General features: G+C 51.7%; 2 protein-coding genes across 6 annotated transcripts; both read right to left on the minus strand.

Annotated features, from left to right (window-relative positions):
• Nucleotides 1–1,092: 1,092 nt before the first annotated feature.
• On the minus strand, nt 1,093–11,566 carry IL10RB (interleukin 10 receptor subunit beta). Its single transcript, XM_059467113.1, is given in 8 exon segments — nt 1,093–2,014; nt 3,026–3,183; nt 3,409–3,555; nt 5,560–5,634; nt 5,637–5,726; nt 7,658–7,827; nt 9,153–9,276; nt 11,340–11,566. Coding segments are annotated over 8 exon segments (1,158 nt in total). The 5' UTR covers nt 11,389–11,566; the 3' UTR covers nt 1,093–1,669.
• A 387-nt stretch (nt 11,567–11,953) lies between these two features.
• IFNAR2 (interferon alpha and beta receptor subunit 2) lies at nt 11,954–24,321 on the minus strand. Of its 5 annotated transcripts, XM_059493489.1 has the most exons (10): nt 24,202–24,321; nt 22,293–22,458; nt 20,898–20,994; nt 18,358–18,399; nt 17,945–18,068; nt 17,438–17,607; nt 16,051–16,223; nt 15,631–15,793; nt 14,853–14,971; nt 11,954–13,419 (listed from the first exon to the last, which is right to left on the minus strand). In XM_059493489.1, the coding sequence occupies exons 3-10, from the start codon at nt 20,938–20,940 to the stop codon at nt 12,730–12,732; spliced, it is 1,524 nt and encodes a 507-aa protein (XP_059349472.1). In that variant the 5' UTR covers nt 20,941–20,994; nt 22,293–22,458; nt 24,202–24,321; the 3' UTR covers nt 11,954–12,729. The 5 variants fall into 5 exon arrangements, with proteins under 5 accessions (XP_059349472.1, XP_059349475.1, XP_059349474.1 ...); XM_059493492.1 differs by lacking the exon at nt 18,358–18,399; XM_059493491.1 differs by lacking the exon at nt 22,293–22,458 and having other exon boundaries at nt 24,202–24,310.
• Between the last annotated feature and the right edge of the window lie 501 nt (nt 24,322–24,822).

Genomic DNA, 24,822 nt, shown 5'->3' on the forward strand with positions numbered 1-24,822 from the left:
GATGGATCCCAGCCCCTGACAGGAACTCGCTGTCCTGTGCAGAGCAGCTGCTGGAGAGGGGAAAGCAGCTCCAGCAGCACCGAGGGAGGGCAGGCATCTCCAGCCCCCTCAGCTCCATGTGCACTGGGCATTTTGCCACTCTGAAAGCCAAAAGAAAAGGGGAGAAAAGGGGGGGAAGAAAATATAGAAAGAAGCTGTGGGAGGAGGGCCAGGGAACACACAGGGAGCTGGATGGGTTCCTTGGAGTGGTGATCCAGACCCAGGATCAGCATTCCCAGAGCAGCCTTGGGGACAGCTGCAGAAAGGCACCAATGAAACAAAATACCTTGGAAAAAATCAATTCAATCAATTCCATATTCCCCATGAAAGCAGAATGTGACCCAAATTAAAAAGTGCAGAAAACCCAGGTACAGATTCCACAGAATCCCAGAATCCCAAATCCCTGGGGCTGGCACAGCCCTGCCAGCCCATGCAGTGCCAGCTGTGCCCCACGGGCACCTTGTGCCCAGCCCAGAGCACTCAGTGCCACCTCCAGGGCACACCTGCAGGGATGGGCACTGCAAAGCTCCCTGGGCAGCCCCTGCCAAGGCCTGAGCTCCCTTTCCATGGGCAAATTGCTGCTGCTGTCCCAGCTGAGCCTGCCCTGGCCCAGCCTGAGGCCGCTCCCTCTGCTCCTGTCCCTGTTCCCTGGAGCAGAGCCCTGGATGTCCCCTCGTGGCAGGGACTTGGGGACACTGAGGGTCCCCTGAGCCTCCTCTGAGGTGGGAGATGAAAATGGATGGAACCAATTCCTGATTCCTTCCTGCAACCACTCCCAAAAAGCTGATATTTACCCATCAATAACAGACATCACCCCCAGAACTGTGCAATTCCCAAGCTGAGACACAACTTCACTCCTGGAAGGTTCCTTTGGTGACAGAATTTAATTTCTCACTCTCACATTGGTGCAGTGACACAAAGCCAGTGCCAAGGTCCCTCCCTGCCCCAGTGCTGGGTCCAGCCCTCACCCACCTGTGCAGCTGAGGCTGGGTTGGGAGCAGGGACTCACAGCTCCCCGGATTTTTCAAATTAAGAATACACATCAGCAGATAATTAAAATGAACCTTATTTAATTCCCACTTCAGCTGCCAAGTTTCCCACAGACATCAGTTCATCCCACCCTAAAAACTTCACAACTTTGCACCAGGGAAGAATAAATTCCATAGAAAAATGATGCCAGTGGGGATATCCTTAAAAACATCATTTCTCATTAGAAAAAAATAAACAGATCTTTTCTTAAAAATAAACCAGGTCTTTCCTTACAAAATAGTATTTTCTTTTATAAACATTTTGATTAGTTTTTGTAATAAATAGTTCATGAAAGTTAAATTAATTAGCATTATATATAAATATGACATTTCCTTTTTAGTGTCATAATCAGTGCCAGAATTGCTACAGCTGCTCAGGGAGCCACAACCAGCAGTAGCAAAAGTTATGGATGATTTAATTCCTCATTTAGTGACAAGTTTCTTGTACTTCAAAAAATAAAATGATTCTGTCAAAAGTCTGTGACCCCGTGTTTGTCTGTGGGGTTTCCCTGTTGGAAAACAGCAATGAGACAAACCCAAAAGTGCAAGGGAAGAATGAGGAGGATATTGGGGCTTTTCCTGAGGCTGCTCCCACTCCTGAGTCAGTGTCCTTGAGCAGAGTCCTGAGGGAGCTCTGCTGTCCTGCAGTCCCTGTCCCCAGCCCCTTCAGGGAGGGTTTGGGGGTGCTCTGCCACCACTGTCAGCTTGTCACAAACCAGGAGCTCTGCTGTCCTGCTGTCCCCAGCCCCTTCAGGGAGGGTTTGGGGGTGCTCTGCCACCACTGTCAGCTTGTCACAAACCAGGAGCTCTGCTGTCCTGCTGTTCCTGTCCCCAGCCCCTTCAGGGAGGGTTTGGGGGTGCTCTGCCACCACTGTCAGCTTGTCACAAACCAGGAGCTCTTCTCGGGGAGGGAGAGGCTGGGGAGCACCGGGGGGTTTGCTCAGAAACTGGGAAACAAAGAGGAAATGAGCATTAGGTGTCTGCCCTGCCCCATCCTGTTTGCTCACAAACACTGGGGCTATTAAACAACACTGGGGCTATTAAACAACAAACATTGGGACTGTTTTGCACACACCAAGTGGCTTTCCCAGGCCTTACAAGTCCCACAGGGCCAAGAGCGTCACATCCTCCCTAAAATCTCTTCCAGGCCTGGGAGCAAGATGGAAGTGCCTCTCAAGAATAACCCCAGGGCTCGGAGTCTTTTTGGGACAGAAACTTGGGAAAATCAAAGTTTTGGTTGGGAACAAACACCAAATGGTAACTGGGCTGTAGGGGAAGAGAGATTTGGCAAGAACCCTCTCCTCTGGCACTGGGAGCCATTCCCTGTGTCCTGTCCCTCCAGTCCCTCTGCAGCTCTCCTGGAGCCCTTCAGGCCCTGCAAGGCCACCATGAGGCCACCCCAGAGCCTTTCCTTCCCCAGGCTGGGCAATCCCAGCTCTCCCAGCCTTTCCTCAGAGCTGCTCCATCCCTCTGCTCACCCCAGTGCCCTCACTGAAACAATCCTGAACCGAATCTGGAATGAGAAACCAGCTGCTGTCAGCAGTGCTGGCCACTGCAGGTACAAAAATCTGGGCTGATCCAGCCCAGGTTCCTTCCTCAGACACTTTCCTGGAGTTAAAACTCATGATTACACTCCTGACAGGACTTTGCTGCAGGAGAAAAAAGGAGCTGGTTTAAGTCTGAAAGGAGGCAGGAGAGACAGAGATTTCTGTTGCTCATTGGCCAAATGAGGAACTGAAGTTGACACCTGGTACTCTCTCACTTCAAAATCAACAAACCCATCCTGTTTCTGAGCCATAAAAAGCTGGTGATTTCAAATTACAGACCACTGACCATCAGGTGCCAGGGAAAGGAGGCAAAATAAAAGAAGCTCCAAATGTTTTGGCACTGAGAGCCTTGAAAAAACAAGTGGCTCTGCTGGAAAGGGCTGATTTTCCCATGTTAGGCAGGAAACAAACCTCTTTCAAGTGTTCTGGGAAAATGTAGGAAGGGCAGAAAACATGTTTGATCAGTCTGTACAGATAAAAACTGGAGAAGAAACAAACGGTGACAGCTGTGCCCACGACCAGCATGGACCCCACCAGAACAGTCACAATGATCCACACAGGGGTTACACCTGCCAGAGACAAGGAAAAAAACAATTAAAACTGTCATTATTCACTGCTGAGTGATTATTTTTAAATTATCACTTTCTCCATGGAATGTCCCAACCCTGGCAGTGTCCCAGGCCAGGTTGGAGCAGCCTGGGACAGCGGCAGCGTCCCTGCCATGGCAGGGGTGGCACTGCCAGGCTGTGAGGTCCCTCCCAGCCATCCCAGGCGATCCCAGGGTCCCAGGTTACCATTGTGGGTTGTCTGCTCACAGAGCTCCCTGCTCAGCTGCCCTGTCTTGTTCCACTCGGGGATCAGCGCCTGCACTCGCACGCAGTACACCGTCCATGGCTCCAGCTGGGCCAGCACCTCTGAGCTGTGCCTGGTGTCCACCTGAGCTGCCTGCAAACACACACACGGCAAAGGCAACTGTGGGACATCAGTGACTCAGCTGTGGGATCAGCTAAGGAACCACAGAACTGCAATTACAATTAAATTCCAACCGGACTGAATTACAATTACAATTACAATTACAATTACAATTACTTACTGTACAGCCATCCACACCACTGCCCTCTGGGCTGTTTGCAGCAGCACTAACGAAGTTTCAGGCTAATGAGGGATGAAAAATGAGATCTGGTGGCAGCCAGAAACTGTCACCCAACCCAATGGGATCAGCTTGGAGCACAGCTACACACAAACACCATCCAGCCGCAGAGGGAGCAAGTGGGATGGACAACAGCACAAGAGGAAAAGGCCTCAGGCTGTGCCAGGGGAGTTTCAGATTAAGAAACATTTTAAAACATTTTTAAAACTTCAGGGGAGTTTTAGTTTAGGGACAGGAAAAACTCCTTCACTGGAAAAGCTGTCGAGCCCTGGGATAGGCTGCCCAGAGAAATGGGGCTGCCCCCACCCCTGGAAGTGTTAAAAATGTGTAAATGTGGCACTTGGGGACATGGGGTAGTGGTGAACACAGGCTGCTGGGTTAATGGCTGGAACTGAGGGCTCTTCCAACCTTCCCAACTCTGTGATTCTGTGAGCTGTCATCTAGGCAAAACCAAAAAAAAAAAAAAAAAAAAAAAAAAATCTGGGAGCTGTGAGGTGGCTGAGGAGATGAATTTGCTGTTCAGGTTCAGTTCTGTCCCTGTAACTGCAGAGCATCCCTCAGCAGCAATAGGAGATTCCCCAGGCAGGTTTCAATCCTGGAGCTCCCAGGCCCTGCCTGCTGCCTCTGGGGTCCCTGGGGAATGTTCCAGATTGCACCTGCAAGTGCTGCAGGCACAGCCTGCAGGTGCAGCCCTGCTGCTCTGGTGAATGCACTGAGTGCACCCCAGGGCCAGGAACACCTCATCCCTCAGGAGCCTGTGAGTGGAAACCACGGTGGGAAAAAGGGCCCTGATTTCTGGAACTGAATGGCAAAGCACTGAGCAGGCAACAGATACAAATCAGATTACACCTGCTGGGCTCCATTCTAGAAAACTGCACTGATGGACAAAGCACTCATTAGCTGGGACTGGAGCTGCTGGTCAGAGGCTCCCTGTCTGCCGGAACTGAGGCCAAAATGCTCTAATTAATACATTATTAATGATCTTTCTCCATGCACTGTGTTTGGAGGAGCAGAAGTGCCTGTGGAAGAGGCTGGCCCTGACAGGGAGAGAGGGAACTGCAGTGGATACAAACTGCAGAGCTGCAGGGGCCACAGGGAGTGAAAGCCTTACCCATTTTAGATATCTTTGGGGGTAAAAACCCAAAGTCCCACTGAGAGGGAAAAAACACAGAGTTATTGATAATTATGGAAAGAGAAAGTTCTGTCCATGCTGCAGTGTAACTACACAGCTCCTGCATTTACTCTGAACCCCAGGTGTAGTAAATAGCCTTGATTAACTGTAATTAGGAGAGATCCATTTTTACTCCTAGAATCACAGAATCCCAGAATGGGTTGGGATGGAGGGACTCTAAATCCCACCCCTGCCATGGCAGGGACACCTCCCACTGTCCCCAGTGTCCAGCCTGGCCTTGGGCACTGCCAGGGATGCAGGGGCAGCCCCAGCTGCTCTGGGCACCCTGTGCCAGGCCCTGCCCACCCTGCCAGGGAACAATTCCTCACTGCCAATGTCCCCCCCAGCCCTGCCCTCTGGCACTGGCAGCCATTCCCTGGGTGCTGTCCCCTGCAGGCCTTGTCCCAGTCCCTCTGCAGCTCTGCTGGAGCCCCTGCAGGCCCTGCCAGGGGCTCTGAGCTCTCCCTGCAGCTTCTCCTCTCCAGGTGAGCCCCCCCAGCTCTCCCAGCCTGTAACCCGTGCCAGAGCCTCCAGGAGCTCCCAGGACATTCCCAGGATGGCGTTTTCCAGGAAAAGCACAGCTGCAGCTCAGGAAGTCACCGTACCCGGGAAGCAGAGGCGGGCTCTGCGTCCCTGCTGCCTTCCTCCAGTAGAGGATCCGGTAGCTCCAGGAGCCGTAGTAGAGCCGCAGCGGCCACCGTCCTGGCCGTGCTCCGCGAAGGGGCCCGAGAGATCCACGTGCAGCGCCCCCTGCTCCGAGCGCAGCCGCACCGCGGGGGCACCGATGGACGCTGCGGGAGGAGAGGAGGGGGGAAGGGAAGGGAAGGGAAGGGAAGGAAGGGAAGGAAGAGAAGAGAAGAGAAGAGAAGAGAAGAGAAGAGAAGAGAAGAGAAGAGAAGAGAAGAGAAGAGAAGAGAAGAGAAGAGAAGAGAAGAGAAGAGAAGAGAAGAGAAGAGAAGAGAAGAGAAGAGAAGAGAAGAGAAGAGAAGAGAAGAGAAGAGAAGAGAAGAGAAGAGAAGAGAAGAGAAGAGAAGAGAAGAGAGAAGAGAGAAGAGAAGAGGAAGAGAAGAGAAGAGAAGAGAAGAGAAGAGAAGAGAAGAGAAGAGAAGAGAAGAGAAGAGAAGAGAAGAGAAGAGAAGAGAAGAGAAGAGAGAATTCAGCTTCAGCTGGACATTCACCTGGGCATTCTCACACAGCCCAAAAGTCACCTTTAAATCATGCATTAGAAAGAAGTAATTTCTTTTTCCCGGGTCAGGCATTAATGAATGCCTTCCTCCCAGAACTGCCGTGGAAATTGATTTTGTTTTTGCAGCTAAACACCAGGTACCAATGCAGGCCCCATTCCCACACCCTGTAAATGAACTCAGTTCCCTTTTGCCAGCTGTGGTGACTCCAGGAGAGGAAGGACCATTTCCATGGCTATCACTCACTTCTCCTTCTGGCCAAACTGCCACAACATCTGTCTGTCCTAGGCAGACCCTCTAGAAAAGTGATTTATTGGGGCTTTTGTGGGTTTTGTGGGATCATGATCAGCTTGAAAAATGAAAACATTTTAATTATTTCTGCCTCGTGCAATCAAGATTCCTTGGCTGAAAATTCACCTTTCTGTGTGAGATGGGGGTTTTTTTTTTGAAGTAAGAAAAAATAGAAATTAAACTTTTTGTCTGGCAAAGCGATGAATAAGGAAGTAACTGAATTAATTTAGATATACAGGAAGTCTGGCTCCTTGAAGACAACTTCTCCCTGTCTGGAAAATAGAAATGTTCCTTATTTTAAAATAAAATGATGCTTTGTTTGAAAATCTCCTCCAAAGAAGTGATCAATGGCAGTGGACCTACTGTGCTTTCTGTGTGTTACAACTAAGATTTTATGGATTATGTAATGAAATGTATTTAATTATGTAATTAATGATAAAATGTTATTAATGATAAATAGAAAGTAGAAATGTTCTTTATTTTAAAAGAAAATGATGCTTTGTTTGAAAATCTCCTCCACAGAGGTGATCAATATTATTGACAGTGAACCTGCTCTGCTTTCTGCCAGTGTTACAAATAAGATTTTATAATTCAATGTTGCTGGAACCCTGGTTACTGAGAATTCCAGACTTTCTGTGCTGCCAGGCACTGACCCCCAGAGAACACTGCACTGACCTGAGGCCCTGGAGAAGCTTCCAGAATGGAATGACAGAGCTGGGATTGTGGGGGTGGAGTTTGGATAGAAGTGTGTGATATCACAGGGTGGGAAACTCAGAGTTGAAGGGTTTAGAATGTAAAAAATATAGAGAGAACAAGATGGAGGTTTTAGGGTGAGGCTGCTCCTTCTCCTTCACCTTCTTCATGGGTTTGGGTGGTTTTGTGTCATTGGACAAAAAAGTCCCCATTGTGGGCAAGGGTGGTTGGGTATTGGGTTAAAAGTGAAAATAATTGAGGTGTCATTTCTTAATTGGGTAGTTTAGCCTTAAAAGACTTTGTAGAGAAAGACAGTGAGCCGTTTTGTACCTTGTCAGTGAAATACTGCAGAACTCACTGCTGTGAGACTGTAACACAGATAAGTAAAAGCAAACACCTAAGCCTGAAACACCACCTTGAGTGCCTTCAATCCTGACCTTCACAGAGGGACAAAACGGCAGCCAAGCCCTGGCACAACGATATTAAATGACAAAACACTCGTCACCCTCCCTCCCAGAGCAGGCAGTGTTTTCGGGAAGAACAGGGAAGCTCACTGTCATCCATGGGCTGGAAGGGGAGGGTGACCCAGGGGGAGCGCAGCTCTCCGGCCTCGGCGCGCAGCCGCAGCGCGTAGCTGCCGTAGGGGGACAGCGAGGACACGTCGCAGCGCGGCAGCCTCAGCCCCGTCCCCAGCGTCTCAAAGCTGTCCCCAGGGTAGTAGATGCTGCAGGGAACAGAAGCAGCGCGTAAGAGATGGGCGGTTACAACTGCCTAAACGGCTTTAAGGCAGCAGAGCTCTTAATGCAAGCGCTTGGCGCTCGTGGACACAAAAATCCCGTGTGTGTAATACTCGCATTAGGGATTTTACACCCATCTATAAATCTATAAATCCATTATAAACCTAATGATAAACTTAATGATTAAATTATAAATTTAAGGATTAAAATTCTAACTTTGCAAGAAATGCCCCTTTCCTGGCAGGGTCCCAAGGCTGCTCTCAGCAGGCAGAGGTCAGAGCACCAGCAATCACTCAGGCCGTGCCAGGGCAGGGCACTGCTGTCCCACTGGGACTCTCTCAGAGCTGGCCCCAGGATGGGCACACGAGGAGAAGCCAGGGAAAACAGGGCTGAGAAGGGACCAGGAGCTGCTTGTGGAACACAACCACAGAGGGCGTGGGTTAGAGGGACCCTAAATGCCACCCAGTGCCACCCCTGCCATGGCAGGGACACCTCCCACTGCCCCAGGCTGCTCCCAGCCCCAGAGTCCAACCTGGCCTTGATCAATACAGGATTTTAATAGATTATATTTAATATATTTTATCCTTTCTGCTTTGCACCAAAAGCCTGCCCAGAAATGTACTGATCAAGGCTACAGAACCCAGAAATACCTCTTGACTAAGCATGAAGAGAAGGCTCTGGGCAAGACTTAGAGCTCCTGCCAGTGCCTGGAGGGTCTTCTAAAGAAAAGGGAGATTTGTATATGGGCAGAGAGTTCAGGACACAGGGAATGGCTGCCAGTGCCAGAGGGCAGGGCTGGGTGGGATCTTGGCCATGAGGAATTGTTCCCTGGCAGGGTGGGCAGGGCCTGGCACAGGGTGCCCAGAGCAGCTGGGGCTGCCCCTGCATCCCTGGCAGTGCCCAAGGCCAGGCTGGACACTGGGACAGTGGGAGGTGTCCCTGGGATGGGATGGGATGGGATGGGATGGGATGGGATGGGAGATCAGGGAAAAGCAAACACTCAGCACAACCAGGTCCCTTCAGTCACAGAAGAGAAGAACCACACACAAAGCCAATAACAGCCAGGGTTAAAATGTGTTTGTGGCTCCAAACCAAACAGGACAAGGCTGCCCTGGGTGTGAATGCCCAGGAAATGCCTCTGCCCCGTCCTCCAGCTCAGCAGAGAAGCCTCTCACAAGCTGAAATGAAGGGACAGCTCCTGGGACAGCCAAGTCCCTGAAACAAAGGCACAGAGTGTGCTCTGCAGAGGACACAGATCCCAAGCACACAGAGCTGCAGGGTGTGAGTGAAAGCCAGCCCAGCCCAGCCTCACCTCTTGGACTGCACAGTGTAGGTGAGGTTTTCTCTGGGGAACCTTGGTGCATCCCACTGCAAGGTGCTGTGAAGATTGACTGAAGAAATTCTCACGTTCTGGGGCTCTGGGACCATTGCAGAAACTGTGGGAGGAATCAGAACCAACATTTCAGTGTTTGCTCCAGCACTTGTCACTCATCCAAAATCTAAATGCAGCCTCTGCTTTGCCTTAGGTGCTTATTCAAAAACAGAGCCCAAATAAATTAAATTTAAATCCTGATGCCTCTCCTGCCTCCTTATGCAACAAAGCAAATTACTGGCTCCACTGACTTCCAGTAAGTGCTTGTGACACCAACATTTCTGGGGCATGACTGAGCTGGTGCTGCCCAGCACTCGGGGCATGAACTCTCCTGAGATTGTCAAACCCCAGTTTTTCTAAGCAGTGCTCCAGCAGCACTGTGGGAACAACAAGGGCGTGGGGATTGATAAACTTCAGCACCTCTGAAGGTAAGAGAGCTATTACATATAATTAAATGTAATTAAGTATCACTAACCAGCATTATTCACAAGTGATAAAACCGCAATTGTTCTCCTTTCTTGGAATGGAATCAAAGAAACCCTAAACTAGTGTAAATATCAATGAAAAGCCCATAACTGTTATGACTTAATTGTTCTTACATAATTGTAGGTGTTGAGACCAAAATAGCAAAGATTCCAGCCCATTACTGCACCACAAATGAGCAACGCAAACAAACCCTGCCAGAACAGAGCAGTGTTTAATGTCACAGGCGTCACATCTGGTGAGAGACTCTAAGATAAATAACACATTTTCCATGTCTGTGCTTCACAGAATCATCACGGCTGGAAGAGACCTTCAAGGTCACCCTGTGTGACCCCAGTAGCCCACAATCACCCCTGAGCTGTGTCCCCAGCTGCTGCACAAACGAATGAAATTCCTGTGTCAGTCACCCCCTCTGGCAGGCAAGAGTTTGAACCTGGCTTAAACAAAACCGGTTTCAGACTCTGGTCCTATAGTGTTACCCCTGCACAAATAAATAAATAAATAAATACATAAATAAATAAATAAATAAATAATTCGCAGTGCACATCACAAATACAGAAGTTCAAATCACACACTGGCTTGGGCTGGGAGGGACCTTAAAGTCACCCAGTGCCACCCCTGGCGTGGCAGGGACACCTCCCACTGTCCCAGGCTGCTCCAGCCCCAGTGTCCAGCCTGGCCTTGGGCACTGCCAGGGATGCAGGGGCAGCCCCAGCTGCTCTGGGCACCCTGTGCCAGGGCCTGCCCACCCTGCCAGGGAACAATTCCTCACTGCCAAGATCCCACCCAGCCCTGCCCCATGGCAGAGGCAGCCACACCCATTTATTATCCTGGCATTCCATTCCTCGTCCAAAGTCCCTCTCATTTCTCTTGGGGCACTGCCCCTGCTCTGAGGATGAGGTCTGAGGCAGGCATGCAAATTCCCAGGGAAAATCCCATTTCCTTGCCAGGCTCCCTTCCCTCACAGTGCTGCCTGCCTGAGCAGCCTCCAGGTAAATTGCTTCATTGGGCACTGCGGATCCAAAGAGATCAGGAAATATTTCTGGGTTTTCAGGTCTGTGTACAGCCCTGCCAGCCCATGCAGTGCCGGCTGTGCCCACCTTGTGCCCAGCCCAGAGCACTCCGTGCCACCTCCAGGGCACACCTGCAGGGATGGGCACTGCAAAGCTCCCTGGGCAGCCCCTGCCAAGGCCTGAGCTCCCTTTCCATGGGCAAATTGCTGCTGCTGTCCCAGCTGAGCCTGCCCTGGCCCAGCCGGAGGCCGCTCCCTCTGCTCCTGTCCCTGTTCCCCGGCTGTCCCCTCTGCAGACAGTGACACGGGGCTCTCGGGCCGCGGTTTCGCCGGGATTTGCAGCGTCCCACTCCCGGTACGACCGGCCTCGTTTCCCAGCACAGAGCCGATAAGGCCCGCGGTGGCCGGCCAGGCTGGTCCCGTGTTCCCGCTGTCCCCACAGGGCACTCCCGGGGCCGCTCGGTCCCTCACAGCCCCCGCGGAGCCGCGCCGGGCTCGGGGCAGCGCGAGGCACCGCCGCCTCAGGCGCCCCTCGCTGCCGCTGCCCATGAGGGCACCGCCGCCCGCCGTGCCCGCGGCCAGGCGGCAGCGGGAGCTCGCTCCGTCCCTCCGTCCCTCCCCGGCGGACTCACCGACGAGCAGGAACCCGCTGCAGAGCGCGGCCCGCAGCGCGGCGGCCATGGCGGCTCCCTCAGCCGCGGCGGGGCGGCCGCGCCATGGCAGCGGGAACGGGGCCGCCCCGGCACCCCGAACCTTCCGCTTCCCCACAGGGCAGGGCGGGCACGGGGAACACCGGGAGCCCCGGCACCCCGAACCTTCCGCTTCCCCACAGGGCGGCCACTGGGAGCCTTGGCACCGCGAACCTTCCGCTTCCCCACAGGGCAGGGCGGGCACCCCGAACCTTCCGCTTTCCCACAGGGCGGGCACCGGGAACGCCAGGAGCCCCGGCACCCCGAACCTTCCACTTCCCCATGGGGCGGGTACCGGGAGCCCTGGCACCGCGAACCCTTCCGCTTCCCCACGGGGCGGGTACCGGGAGCCCTGGCACCGCGAACCCTTCCGCTTCCCCACAGGGCAGGGTGGGCACCGGGAGCCCCGGCACCCCGAACCCTTCCGCTTCCCCACAGGGCGGAGCGGGCACTGGGCATGGCGGCGGCCCCGGGCCTGAGGGCTCCCCCTCACAGACCGGGTCTCTTTCCCTTACACAGCAGGGCTGTTCACACCAATTTTAAATTGCTCATTTGGATTTCAAATGTCATAAAAATATTTTAATATGAATCAGTAATTGTACAAAATTATACAAAAATAAATTCAAGAAGTGTATTAATGCCTCGATCCACTCTTTTGTCAGCTGAGCGTTCCTGTCTCTGCCCCCATTCTTCCATTTGATCAGTGCTCTCTGCACAAATACAGTATACAGCCAGCAGAACAGGTTTCACAAAAATCCAGTGACAGAGATAAAGAATAAAAAAATGGTAAAAGTGGTCTGGTTGGGAGACCAACCTCCCACTGTCCCAGGCTGCTCCAGCCCCAGTGTCCAGCCTGGCCTTGGGCACTGCCAGGGATGCAGGGGCAGCCCCAGCTGCTCTGGGCACCCTGTGCCAGGGCCTGCCCACCCTGCCAGGGAACAATTCCTCACTGCCAAGATCCCATCCAGCCCTGCCCTCTGGCACTGGGAGCCATTCCTTGGCTCCTGTCTCTCCAGGCCTTGGAAATTGTCTGTCCCCACCCTCACAGGGAACAATTTCTAATCCAAAATTGCCCTCTGTCAGTTTGAAGCCATTCCCTCTTGTCCCATCCCTCAATCCGTTGTCCAAAGCCCCTCCTTTGGAGCCCCTTCGGGCACAGAAGGAGCTCTAAGGTCTCTCTGGATCCTTCTCCAGACAAACACCCCCAGCTCTTTCTGCAGGAGCCCACACCACAGGATGTTAATGAAAAAGAAAGATCTGTGTGTTCAGTCCAGAAATAAGAGTTGGACAACACTGATTCCTACGTTATAAAGTAAAAGCAGCTCTCCCTTCTTCATCTCCTCATGTAGCCCGTAACTTGCTCTGTGTCTGAGTCCGAAGAGTCGCTTTCCTCAGAGGAAGAGGAGGAGTTTTGCCACTCGTGGAAGTCATTAGCACAAGGTGCTCCCTGCCCACTTGCCGTGTCCTGCAGCAGCTTTGCCTGCCCACCGTGAGCACAGGGCCAGTCCCCTGCATCCTCCTGGGCTGGGGCAGCAGCTGCAGGGCCGTGCCCATCCTGCTCCAGGGTGCCCAGCAGCACCGTGTTCAGGCTGATGGTGAAGCACCCACTGTCCCCCGGGGGCTCAGGGCCGTCCCCACACAGAGGGCTCAGCAGCTCGCTCCCCGTGTCCCTGTCCCCTGCAGGGTGGCCCTGGGGCTCCTGGGGCTCAGCAGCTGGCGCGTGCCCAGCCTGGGGGCTGCTGGGCTCACAGGTGCTGCTCACTGAGTACCGCTCTGGGCTAATGGGGGTGTCACAGCCCCGGGGGACACTGCCCCTGCCCAGCCTGCCCCGCCTGGTGTAGTCGTGGTCACACGGGGCACTGCTGTCACTGTCACTGCTGTCACTGTCACTGTCGTCACTGGCACTGCCTGTGCAGCCCCTGGCCTTGCTCTTCACCTCTCTGAGGATGATCTCCACTGAGCTCAGTTCCACTGTTTCTGACACGGACACCCACGGGGAGTAGGCCAACTTCCTGATGAATGCCTGGAGAGTAAAAGGATTTAAATAATCAGCCACTTTTGCACATATGCACACGACACCATGAAAAAAAACTCCAAATAAGCTCCAGCAATGAGGCTGTCAAACAAATGATTCCTTCTGTGCCACAGTTTGGGCTTTTTCTGCAGAGTTCAGGGTATGTAGGTATCCTAGGCTGACTGTATGATGCTTTTATCTCCCAAATTTGCCCTAAACCAGGACAAATACAATTGTTCCTTCTTTTTCATTCCTGAGCATCACAGAACCCCTGAAAGGTTTGAGTGAGAAGGGATCTTAAAAAATCATCACAGTCCAATCCCCCGCCATGGCAGGGACACCTGCCACTGTGCCCAGTGTCCAGCCTGGCCTTGGGCACTGCCAGGGGTGCAGGGGCAGCCCCAGCTGCTCTGGGCACCCTGTGCCAGGGCCTGCCCACCCTGCCAGGGTGAGTTGAGTCTTGTCACTCTCCCAGCTCTTGCAGTCACCTCTATCACAGCTGAGCAATTTTAACATCCTTGAAAAATTATCTTTTGAAGAATTTTCACAATTTTAACATCCCAAGCCCTGTATTCCCCTTGCACTTCAGAGGATTATTCAATATTTGAAGCATTTATCAAGTTGACAATAAAAAATAAATAAAGCTTAGATATTCCTTAGTAATGTGTTCAGCAATTGTTGGGATGTGAGTGATGACAAGGACATGATAAGCAAAGGACAGAAACACGTGGAAGAAGTCTTAGAAAAAAGTGACACCCATCTGCTCTGGGTATGTTTGTAGAAAATGGAAAATATTTGTGCTGAAAAACCCTACAGAATTAAATGTAAAAGAAATCAGAGACTCTAAAAAAAAGAACAAGTAAAAAAGATAAAAGATAGAAACAAGAAATCTTGTTATTTGTGACTGAAATTTAGTGGCACAATTATTTGTGAATGAAATTATCCATTTAAATTCAATCTATGGAAATAAACTAGCTGGCTCTGGAGTGGCTCCCTCTGTGCTTGATCACAGAGAAAGTCCAAGAGAGATTATTTTATCATTATTATTATTATGAAACAGTGGAACAAGTCCTCCAGGCTCTCCTCACAGGGCAGTTTCTCCAGCCCTCTGCTTCCCCCTTGGCCCTGCTCTGGCCACAGCTTTTGTGCCCTGTGGGGACCAGAACTGGGTGGACTATTCCTGGATGTTCCCCCTGAGCAGGGTGGGATCATCCTCTCTGTTAGTAACTTGTCACACAAATAGCAAGAAGTGGTTTTGAACACTTGTTCTGAAGATCAGACAAAGCTTAACAGCCTAGAGAGCATCTTGGACTGAGGTAAACTACAAATGCAAACACACTGTGCTGTTACAGAACTTGTACCTAAAGCACAGGACTGGAAATTCCAGCTGTTAAACCTCCTGCTGCCAGCCAGAGAGGGCAGCTCTGAGAGTTGTTACATACCAGGGTCTGAGGAAGGGAGAACTTTGGGAAAATGAAACCTGCTGCATGCACACACTTCAGGACTGCAGCAATGATCAGTGCAACACAGACAGCACCTGCCACTGTAGCTTCACGGTACCCTGGAGTGAAAAAAAATCAAATAAACACACACGGAGGAAGTGTCCCACCACCACATTCCAGATCTGTCAGTCACAACAGCTAGCAGGAATCCCCAATAATTTTGGTTAGAAGGGATCTGTGAAAGTTAAAGTCAGAACAAGACCAAATCCCAAATTAGCTTCAGGAGTTACAAAAGAAGTGACTCCATCTTTCTGCAGAGCTAGTGGAGATCTGTATGGCTCAGGGGACTGCCAAGAGATTTGTTCCCTCTGAGTGCTGAGGGTTTATATTTCACTCCTAAATACCCACAATGGTTCTCTCTTGGGATGTTTCTCTCTGCCAGTGAGGCCCTGAGAGACAGCACCCAGGGAGAGCCTGGGCCAGGAGGGGTTTAGGTTGGGTTTTAGGGACAGATTCTTGCCCAGAGGGTGCTGGCACTGCCCAGGCTGCCCAGGGAATGGGCACGGCCCCGAGGCTGCCACAGCTCCAGGAGCCTTTGGGATACCCAGGCTGGGCTTGGTGGGCTCTGGGCAGGGCAGGGCTGGCACTGGGGGGTCCCTGCAGCTCAGGACATTCTGGGATTCTGTGATCATTTGTTTTCAGGACTGAACTGTAAATGTCCCTGCACCAAAGAACACAGAGCACACCCAGCCCAGCACCCTGCCCACAGCCCCATCACCTTGCTGAGCCTCTGAGTCTGCAGTGACACATTTCCAGGGGGAGGGGACAGAATTCTTGTTCAGGGATGCAGTGACCCCCACGGACAGGCAGTAATTCCTGCTGGGATACAACTCCTCAATGACAACACTGAACAGCTCTTCAGTGGTTCTCTGCCGTGGCCTCTGCCATGAAAAGCAATGGTTTGAAGTCAGTGATTGGCTGCAAGAGCCCCTGCTGCCTCCCCCTGACCTGCCCCCTGCAGGGAAAGGAAGCTCAGATTCTGCTGGCCATGCTCTCTCTTTTCTTCTAAGAAATCTATTTCTATGTTTTCTTTTGCTTCCATCCACATATTTGGTTTTGGGAGCCTGTTAACCATCAGAGCCATTTCATGCCCTCTATGTCCCTCCTCTAAAGCAGAACTATTCCCAAATTTCCCTACCTTGTGCTCTCCATCCTGTGACTTCAGGGTGATATCATAATCCAGCTCTTGGTAGATATCAATTAAAGACTGCAGCTTCCCATTCTGTCTGAAGTGAGTGGCTGGCAGCTTTATGGTGACATTGAGGCAGTTTGGACAGGAAGTGACATTCACTTCTGGTGGTCCCAGAATTGCTGTTGGAAAACAAGAGAGAGGAAAAAATGATGGAAAAATACAGTTCTAATTTATCCAGGACAATTCCATTTCTGTGATGCACATGGGGCTGGCTCAGCACACTCCAGGAGAGGTCACTGCTGTAAATCCACAAGGCCTTGCAACATTTAACCTCCACAGCCAAACCATCATTTCCCACAGGGCCAGACTTCAAAGGAAAAGGAGTGGAAGGAAGAGGCAGAAAGGGAATAGAGGCTTTACTCCAGCTTCACAGAAATGTGATCTTTGTATCTACATGAGACTAAAGCTGAGGTTAAAGTACAGAACAGAATCCTGGAATGGTTTGGGTTGGGAAGAACCTCAGAGCCCACCCAGTGCCACCCCTGCCATGGCAGGGACACCTCCCACTGTCCCCAGTGTCCAGCCTGGCCTTGGGCACTGCCAGGGATGCAGGGGCAGCCCCAGCTGCCCTGGGAATTCCATCCCAGCCCCTGCCCACCCTGCCAGGGAACAATTCCTCATTCCCAATATCCATGTAACCCTGCTCTCCTTCAGCTAAAACCCATTCCGCCTTGTCCTGCCCTTTTTATGAAACCAACTGCAGGGACTGCAGGGCTCCTCCTCAGGATGTTCTCCTTCAGTTCTCCTTGTCCCATTCTCCCCATTCCCTCCGTGTTCCCTCATTGCTGACCCTGCAAGGGGACACAGCAGCTGCCTCTGCTGAGCTCAGAGCAAACACCATCACTTCATCCTCCACAGCTCTCCAGCTGCTGCTCAACATCTCTTAGCTCTGACAGCTCAAAACTTCATTTTCAGCAGAGCCAAGGGTGAAGCCATCTCTGGCAATAAAGACAAGGGCAGATGGATTGTTTGTGCATCAATCTCTTCCCTACACCTTATGCAGACTTGGTACTTTTTAACTCAACGTTCACTATCTGAACACACAAACACAATGTTGCTCTTTCAGTTATGTAGCCTACACAGTCAAGAGATTTTTACTTGGTGTTTGTCAATGCACAACTGTATTTTCTTTATAATTATAATGTATTTATTTCAAAACCAGAGCCTCATTCCTTTATCAGAACTACAAATCAGGACTACACATAAATGAAATACTACATACAAATAGCCACCCACACAGTCAATGTGGAGTCTTACAGCAAAGGTAACAGAACACAATTCAGGATCAGCTGTTAATGAAAACTACAAAAAGAAATGCAGAGACAGAACTTACTCTCAGCGAATGGCACAAAACGCAGCAGAGAAGAATTGAGCAGCTGAGCTCCTCCAATGCTCTGAACAAATACAGAATACTCAGTATATATGGCCTTGAACTCCTCTGTCAGCTCACAGGAGAGCTGGGCAATGCCTGAACACTGCTGAGCACTCATCCAGTCCTGGCTCCTGCAGGAAAGAGCAAGAGTCTCACCCCTCTGATGTGAGAAGGCATGGCAGTGTGAGGAGAGCATCTCAAGGGGAAAAAAAATCAGAAAAACTAAGAAAAAAACCAAGAAAAACAGAGAAAACCTCAGCCTTACTATTTTCAGAGAATCCCTGGTGCTGGCAAAGCCCTGCCAGCCCATGCAGTGCCAGCTGTGCCCCATGGGCACTTTGTCCCCAGCCCAGAGCACTCAGTGCCACCTCCAGGGGACACCTGCAGGGATGGGCACTGCAAACCTCCCACCTCTTTGGGTTAATAACCATTAAAAGCAGAATTTGTGCCTTATTTTGTGTCACTTGCCTGTAGTCTTTGTAGAGCACGTTGTAGGATGCTGGCACAGCTGGGTCATGTTCTGCCTGCCAGGACAAAATGTGCTGGAAATTGTGGGAGTCCATCTGGAGGTTGTAAGGAAGCCCCTTTCTCTCTAGAAAGGAAAAAATAACAAAATAAAACCCCAACAAAAAACTCTGAGCTTTGCAACCATTCTAATTAATAAACAAACCCATTTAGAGCAGCTCAGGATTTGCCCCAAAAAGCAGCCACAGGGGAGAGCTCAGCACAGCAGACACAGCAGTGCAAAGCACTGTGCACATGGATTACATTTCTCTAAGTTCTTTCTCCAAAGAGCATGAAGTTCCAAATGATGATTGGTGAGGATGTGCAAGCTATGAAATGTGTTAGGAAAAGCATTTTAGAGATGGTAACACTCTTACCAGGCAGGCTGCAAACAGCTGCAGACAGAAAGGTGAGGCACACTGGAAAGTGAAACTCTGTATTAATGCTTTGGCGTATCCATCCACAGCACCTGACTTGTACTGTAATGACTCATTTGCAACAATTGGTTCATACCCAGCACTCCCCGGGGGAACTCTTACTTTCTTTCACACCTTCCTAGAGTTTGCCACCCTTCCCTCCTCCTCCAGAGCCTGGGAGAAGTGTCCCTGAACCTGGGGCTCCAAGGAGGAGCTGCATCCTGGATCCCTCCCTGTGAGCTTCAGGATTCGGGGTCAGCAAAACCACCCAAGATGTTCTCATCAAATCATCTCTCAGAGGACTCTGACTCTATTCAAACACCTTTTCAAGCCACCCCAGGAATTTTAGGGCTGATCTGGGAAAATATTCCCTTGTTGCTTGACTGATCCTCATAGACACCAGCAGGGTTTGGGTTGGAAGGGACCTTAAAGAGCACCCAGTGCCACCCCTGCCATGGCAGGGACTCCTCCCACCGTGCCAGGCTGCTCCAGCCTGGCCTTGGGCACTGCCAGGGACCCAGGGGCAGCCCCAGCTTCCCTGGGCAATCCTGCATTCCAGAGGTTCCTCCATGTTCCTGTAAAACCTCCCCAGGAGGCTGTGACTCACCCTGGCTCTCACTGCATCCAGGATTCTTTTCCTTGATCAACCCAGCTTCTCATCATTCCCATCTTTTCAACACAGTGCTTCCAAACACTTGAAGTTTTTGTCCTGACCCCCCTAATTTTCTTTTTTCTCAAGACCCTTCAGCCTCCCTTTTGCTTTGAGTGCAATAAAAAGAAACTTCCCGTTCTTGTTTTAAGGCATTTTTGTGGTCATGCCTGACTCAGGAGATGCTGACTCCCACACCCAGTTGGCCAAAGCAGTCACTGCTTTAATTCCAAACACATTTCTGTTTTACATGAATTCCATGGGAAAATCTGGACAGTTCCTTCCTTATCTTCCCTAAAACTCTCTTTTGTCTCAACCTGTCATGATAAAAAGATGTGCCACAGTCAGCATGACTGTGAAAAGAGAAATCTGGGCCTTGAATTAGAGAATTTAAACAATCTGTATGGAGATCCACAAATCACGGGTTTAACTGCAGCTAAATGTAGAACAATGGATTTCTTACCAGCTAGGAAATCACCCATTTGGAAAAAAAAGGCCAGTGGGGATAAATCAAGCAATATTTTAACTATTATTATCTGGACACAAGCTCAGATTCATAATCAATTGTGTCTGCTGAATTGCTGCTGCATTCCAGTGAGCATTATTTGATTTTCCAATGCCTCTTCTGCATCCAAACCAAATTCCTTTCAGTTCTGAGCTCAAACTGCCTCTGAACTTTGTTTCAACAAACAAGTTTAGCAAAGGAAGTTGAACAGTTGCAAAACTGTTTGTGCTACACTCTTACAAAGGAGACACGGCCAAGACAAATATCTGAGAACGAGTAACTGGGAGCGTGGAGCCTGGGGAAACAGGGATGGACTGGAATCTGCCTGGGGAATCCTCTGCAGCATCTTTGAGTGTCTACCACCCTGGCAGTGTCCCAGGCCAGGCTGGACACTGGGGCTGGGGCAGGGGGAGGTGTCCCTGCCATGGCAGGGGTGGCACTGGGTGGGATTTAAGGTCCCTCCCAACCCAATCCAGTCAGGGGTTTTGGGATGATGATCTCACCCTTTTTACCCTTTTTAGAATTAAAGGATCCTAACCTAACAAATCCCCTTCTCACAACAAGTACATCTCAGCCAAACTGAGTTGGTTTCACCTGCTGATCCAGAAACTGAGGAGTGCCGGAAAAACTCAGATTAAAAAATAAAAACCCTCACATGTACCTGAGAGCTCCTGGGCTTGCAGGGAGGCAGAACCACGGGATGGAATGGCCTGGAAGGGACCTAAAGCCCACTCTGGGGCCAGAGTCACCAGTTCAGGCATGGGGGAATCAGGCATGAATCCCATACTAATTTGGGTTGGCAGTGATCCTAAAGGTTATCCATCCCCACCCTGCCATGGCAGGGACACCTCCCACTGTCCCCAGTGTCCAGCCTGGCCCTGGGCACTGCCAGGGGTGCAGGGGCAGCCCCAGCTGCTCTGGGCACCCTGTGCCAGGCCCTGCCCACCCTGCCAGGGAACAATTCCTCATTGCCAAGATCCCACCCAGCCCTGCCCTCTGGCACTGGCAGCCATTCCCTGGGTGCTGTCCCTGCAGGCCTTGTCCCCAGTCCCTCTGCAGCTCTGCTGGAGCCCTGCAGGCCCTGCCAGGGGCTCTGAGCTCTCCCTGCAGCTTTCCCTTCCCCAGGTTGAGCATTCCCAGCTCTCCAGCCTGGCTCCAGCCCTGCTCATGGTTTATGCACAGAATGGAGCAGGCAGGGGTAACACCAGAGATCCTTACTCTGGGAATTACTCCAGGGAGGTTCCACAACACCATGATGGTCTCTTACGTCATTAACTCAGCAGGATAATTAATGAATTAACAACCCCCCTGCAGTGCTGCTCTCTACCCCAAAGGTTCAGGACTTACCAAGCTGACAGAGAGGCATTGGCACATCCATTGGGGTTCTCATGGAGATTAACAAACAAACCTCTCTGCTTGCAAAAGGAATATTTTGCTTCTGCTCCTACAAGCACATGAAAAACAAGCACATTTTACTAAATGACGACAGTAAATTACCTAGTAAATCACTTTTAACTAACCCAAGGTTTCTGTACAGAATTGTTTTACCCTCTCCAGTGGCTGAGGGAGGGCAGTGGTACTGAAAGAGTTACTGGGGGAGAGCACTGATCTTTATCATTTAATGGCAATTTTGGTCCATTTCCATGGCAACAGCACTTTCCTTTTTCCACATGGAATGGGCTCCTACCACTTCAAATAAACAGAAACCACTGTATAATTATTTATATTAACTTTGCATTTAGATAATATCTGAAAATTCAACACCACTCACTCCAGCTTCATTAATACAATGAAAACAAACTGTGCTTGGCTTTGTTTGAAATAAACTCATCACCATTGTAGGAATTGTTTCCAAAAAGGGAAAAGATCAACAGAGCACTTAGAAAAAAATTAATTACAAAGAAGTTATGAAGTTTGTTACAAATTTTTAATGCATAAGATCTATTAAAATAATCCTTCTTTTCACTGTTACTTTTTACTCTAATTAACATCCTCATAACATTAATATCCACAGCATGTGGTTTTGAGTTAGCTGGGCAAAGGTGTATCTATTTCTAAAGAACCTTCCCCTCAGCTTTAACAAAAATTAACTGCTTTTTAATTCAACATTATTTGCAAATACAACTGGAATTATTTTTCTGCAAAACAACCAGCTTAAAATCATGCCAGAGCACACTCTATATATGAATATATGAATATATTAACACATAACCCTGTATATTCATATATTAACACAGGATAGAAGCAATCTGTTGAAGTCAGGTGAACTAAGCCCTTTATCTGAGAAGTCAATCTCCCAGTGCTCAGAGTGTAGGAAGGCACTGGGTAAGTGTTAGGAACTTGGATCTGTGCAAGTGACAGTGCCACAGCCCCAGGGGATGCTCTCCTCCCCTCACTCTGTTCATTCATTCCAGCAGAATTCATTCCAAAGAGCAGCTGCACCTGCAGGCTGGGACCTTCCAGAGAGTTCCCTTCAGGAGCAGCCTTGGGCACCTGCATTCCCTTGGTAAATGATTTCCTTTCCCTGATAACCCCTCGGCTCCCCCCAGGCCCTGTCTGAAGCACTCCCTGCCCACGGGGATGTGCTGTGTGGAGCTGGGATCCTGGCTGGCCATGCTGCAGGGATAACACTGGGAATAATCCCACTCTGGGAACCACACCAGGCTCCTGGCTGCCTCTGGCTGCTGAGCAAAGGGGGCTCCCACATGGGGCACGCTCGGAGCCAGGTTATTTGTTCAGCACCTTCCACTGCCGGAGAAAACGTGATAAAATGCGCTCATCTCCAGGATTCTAAAGCTGGATGTCCTCTGCAGAACTACCACTGCCAGGGAGATTCCAGGGGAACACCATTTCTGTCAGAACTCTGGTGAGCTTTTGTTGGTCCTCCTCTTCAGAGCTGCATCAGTCCCTGTGGAGAAGTATGGAGAGCAGTGAGTGCAGCCTCATGTCACTCTCTGACTCATAAAATCATGGAATCACAAAAGGTTTGGGCTGGGGAGACCCCAAATCCCACCCAGTGCCAGCCCTGCCATGGCAGGGACACCTCCCACTGTGCCCAGTGTCCAGCCTGGCCTTGGGCACTGCCAGGGGTGCAGGGGCAGCCCCAGCTGCTCTGGGCACCCTGTGCCAGGGCCTGCCCACCCTGCCAGGGAACAATTCCTCATTGCCAAGATCCCACCCAGCCCTGCCCTCTGGCACTGGCAGCCATTCCCTGGGTGCTGTCCCTGCAGGCCTTGTCCCCAGTCCCTCTGCAGCTCTGCTGGAGCCCCTGCAGGCCCTGCCAGGGGCTCTGAGCTCTCCCTGCAGCTTCTTCTCTAAAGGGATCGTTTTAGTGGCTCTCAGGTTCACGCTGGATGGGGTTATATTTGCTTCTTTTCTTCAGAAAAGAAAAAAAAAAAGCAGCTTTGAGATTTTGAAAGTCAGTGGCTCATATTTCAGAAAAGCTCTCCCCCAGTTCTCTGAAAGAAGCAGATGGTCTATTTACTTACATAAATCAGCTTATGGGAATACTGAGAGAGGCAGAGACCTGACTGACAGCAGGAAGTCTGCAGAGGAACATTCTGAGCCTGCACAGGGAGCTCTGAGCCCACCCAGCCCAGCCCTGCCCAGGCAGGGTCACTGCAGCAGCGACACAGGAACGTGCCCAGGGGGTTTGGGATGTCTCCAGAGACTCCAGCCCCTCCCTGGGCAGCTGTTCCAGGGCTCTGCCCCTCCAGGGAAGGAAGTTCTGCCTCAGGCTGGGCTGCAATTGTTGTGTTTTACTTCCTGGCCATTGCTCCTTGTCCTGCCACTGGCACCACTGAGCAGAGTCTGGCACCATCCTGACACCCCTAGAGCTCCATAAAATCCTGAATCCTCCCGAGCCAGGGAACCACACTGTGCCTGTAGCATTATTCCCACCCTTGACTGCTGGGAGACTTTGGATAAACCGCTTCTAAGGACATGGAAATCACTTAACCTCCACAACCCAAGGTGATTACCAACAGCCCTTACCCCATGGGCTGCCACAGTGCTGGGGAGGAGACACCTCAGGCTGGGCCAGGGCAGGCTCAGCTGGGACAGCAGCAGCAATTTGCCCATGGAAAGGGAGCTCAGGCCTTGGCAGGGGCTGCCCAGGGAGCTTTGCAGTGCCCATCCCTGCAGGTGTGCCCTGGAGGTGGCACTGAGTGCTCTGGGCTGGGGACAAGGTGGGCACAGCTGGCACTGCATGGGCAGGCTGGCAGTGCTTTGCCAGCCCCGGGGATTTGGGACGCAGCAAACCACGCCTGGGACAGGGGGCGCTGCGAGAGCCCTCGGCAGCCGCTGTTCCTGCAGCCACCAGCCCCGGGTGCGATCCCCACACCAAACCCTCCCCAGGCACCTCCCGGGCCTGGCCGGGGTCAATGCAGCGAGCGGGACGCTGCCAAGAGCGAACCCGGCGGGGTTTTGGGGCTCCGTGTGCGGTTCTCGGGGCTCCCCATGGGCCCGAGCTCCACAAGGCTCCAGCAGAGCCCCCAGGAATGCCCGGGCAGCGGCCCAGACCGCTCTCCTCAGCCGGGGGAAGCAGCGCGCCCCGCTCCCCCCGGGGAACCGCTCCATTGGCACCGCAGGGCCGCGCCCGGGGGCAGCGGGGGAACACGGCACCGCACACACCCACGCCTGCCAGCCGTACCTCGCGGCGGGGAACGCCCCGGCGCTCCGCTGCGGCTCCTCATTGCTGCTGACCGCGTCTATGGCCCTTGATCAATGCGACCGACGCCCACCGACCCCAGCGCTACCACCAGCTCCATCGCCTAGCGGAAAATGGCGGCGGGGACGGCAGGGTGTTAGCCACGCCCCCACACCGACCACGCCCATAAGTGACCAGACCACGCCCCTATACAGGCAAACCACGCCCCAATCACTCACATACCACGCCTTCATCTCACAAAGCCCCGCCCCTTCCCCTCAGGCCCCGCCCAGCGGCGCTTCCTGAGGGCGCCGCTCGCTCCCCGCACTCGCGGAAGGGCATTTGCTGCCTTTAGTTCGGTTCCTGCCTTTATTTCCGTTCCTGCCTTTATTTGCGTTCCTCCCTTTATTTCAGTTTCTGTTTTTATTTGCGTTCCTGCCTTTATTTCTGTTTCTCTCACTCGTCCGGGCCCGCTCCTCCCCTGGCTCGGCGGAGTTCGCTGACGAGAAAGCAGCGGAAGCGGTGGCTGATCCCCTGCCGCGGTTACAGAGCAGGTTTGGCATGGAAGGGACCTTAAATCCCACCCAGTGCCAGCCCTGCCGTGGCAGGGACACCTCCCACTGT

The sequence above is a fragment of the Ammospiza nelsoni genome, chromosome 2, assembly GCF_027579445.1.
Source record: "Ammospiza nelsoni isolate bAmmNel1 chromosome 2, bAmmNel1.pri, whole genome shotgun sequence".
NCBI lineage: Eukaryota > Metazoa > Chordata > Aves > Passeriformes > Passerellidae > Ammospiza > Ammospiza nelsoni.

Coding starts and splice junctions, on each gene's coding strand:
- IFNAR2 (XM_059493489.1), bottom strand. CDS start 20,940: ATGAGAACCCCAATGGATGTGCCAATGCCTCTCTGTCAGCTTG. Junction 17,608..17,944: donor GTGCTCTACAAAGACTACAG/GCAAGTGACACA, acceptor TCTTTCCTGCAG/GAGCCAGGACTGGATGAGTG. Junction 16,224..17,437: donor TTTTGTGCCATTCGCTGAGA/GTAAGTTCTGTC, acceptor GTTTTCCAACAG/CAATTCTGGGACCACCAGAA.